The sequence below is a fragment of the Echinops telfairi genome, unplaced genomic scaffold (genome assembly GCF_000313985.2).
Source record: "Echinops telfairi isolate 266 unplaced genomic scaffold, ASM31398v2 ScPeMD7_25;HRSCAF=90, whole genome shotgun sequence".
NCBI lineage: Eukaryota > Metazoa > Chordata > Mammalia > Afrosoricida > Tenrecidae > Echinops > Echinops telfairi.
This window is the reverse complement of record NW_022103922.1, coordinates 33,629,080-33,631,002: the sequence shown is the minus strand read 5'-3', so window position 1 is coordinate 33,631,002 and position 1,923 is coordinate 33,629,080. Positions and strand designations below refer to the sequence as shown.

Here is a 1,923-nt window from a genome sequence, read left to right as displayed (position 1 = left end):
CGGCCTCTCCAGTACCCCGTGCTCATGAGCCACCAGCTCTGCCTGCTGCTGGTGGGAGTGGCCTGGTCCTTCTCCCTCCTCAAGTCAGTGACAGAGACGGTCATTGCCATGAGGCTGCCCTTCTGTGGCCACCATGTGATCAGCCATTTTATGTGTGAGATCCTGGCGGTGCTGAAGCTGGCATGTGGTGACATGTCAGTTAGTGAGGCCTTCTTGCTGGCTGGCAGCATTCTGCTGCTGCCCATGCCCCTGACACTCATCTGCCTCTCCTACACTCTTATCCTGGTCACCGTTCTGAGGATGCCCTCAGCTGCCGGGCGCCGCAAAGCCTTCTCCACGTGCTCGGCACATCTTGCCGTGGTGGTGCTCTTCTACGGTGCTCTCATCTACATGTACATGAAGCCCAAGACCAAGCAGGCTGACGTTTCTGATGAGGTCTTCACGGTCCTCTATGCCGTGGTCACGCCCATGCTCAACCCTGTCATCTACAGCCTGCGGAACAAGGAGGTGAAGGAGGCTGCCAGGAAGGTGTGGAACAAGAACTGGACCTCCAGGTGAGGCAGGGCAGTGCTCACCTCCAGGTGAGGCAGGGCAAGAGTCTCAGGGGAGTTGTTGAGGACATCTTCTGCCTTCAGGAGTCCAGGATGGGGAAAGAGGCCATGAGGCTGGGGTCTTCATGCCTGAGAGTCCTCAGGAGACAACCCACAGTCTCTGTCTGGGCCCAGAGACACCAATCACCCCGAGCATCTTGCTGCAGCTTCCAGTGCTCCCTTCTGACACCCCAGTATTGTCTGGTTTGGAGAGGCTTCTTGTAGCATTCCTCCCCTCACCCCTTGGGTGGGGTCCTGCCATACCTACCCCCCCTCCCCCCACCTCCTCTGCTGCTCAGCCCCTTTCCAGCTTTCCCTTCAGAGTGAACAGAACTCTGGGAGCACACAGCGACACTGACTCTGGAGCAAAGTTCAGATTTCTGGAAAAGACCAGGTTTACTGGATTGAAGGAGATTGGAGGACCCCCGAGACTCTCGTCCTATGATGCCCTTTTAACTCGGAGCTGAAGCTGCTCCCAGCCAAATAATACATTATTCTGTACAGTAAATTCCATACCCCCTGAGGAGCATGCTCCCTTACACAATTAACTGTGAAACCAAATGTCCTGTTCCCCCCAAAGTCAAAGTGAGAAGGCAGGGAAGCTATATGAGTAGACACAGAACACACAGAAATAATGAGGATGCGAAACACCAGGATCATTGTCACCTGAGTCGCAGAACAATTTGTAAAACCTGTGACTGGGGAAGCTTACTGTAAAGTCACTGTAAACTTTCACCTAAAACGCAATAAAGTATATATCATTGTTTTCCAGTTCCTTTGACATAACACACTTATTTCTAGAAATTGAGTCTAGGAAGATAATTAGAGGTGTGATAAAAGAGATGCAAAGAAGGATATTAGGCTCAACATTATTCATTGCAACAAAAACATAATAAATGTCACCCATAGAAAAATGCATAAAGACATCCTGGTTTATTGTTAGATTTATTGTAGTCATTTGAAATCTTAAATTTTAAAGAATCTTTGACAATACACACTATTTCTAGTGTGTCTAGAAAACAAAAGTAGAACACTTAACTTTTTATTCACTATGATCCCAATTTTATTTTAAATTATTTTTTCATATGAGGTATGTATGTATATGGCCAACTGAGAAAATATTGAAATTGTCTATGGTTTTGTCTTGCTTGATTCCACCACCAATGCTCCTGGAAGTAGCAGTCAAAAAAGCAAACGGTGATAGCATTAGGCAAATAGGCTACACACAGCCACTTAAAAGTGTTGAAAAGGTAAATTGGCATTCTATGATGCTCACCTTCCCGACACAACCGCTGAAGACAAAGCGGGTGAATAAGCAAATGTGGTGAAGAAA

At 47.7% G+C, this 1,923-nt stretch overlaps 1 protein-coding gene across 1 annotated transcript; it reads left to right on the top strand.

Moving 5' to 3' along the window:
- Positions 1-6: 6 nt before the first annotated feature.
- Positions 7-558, top strand: LOC101652648 (olfactory receptor 13J1-like; the record flags this gene model as incomplete). The annotated part of the gene is made up of 1 exon (XM_004712456.1): positions 7-558. A coding segment is annotated over one exon (552 nt), but the record flags the coding sequence as incomplete, so codon positions are not given.
- Positions 559-1,923: the final 1,365 nt, after the last annotated feature.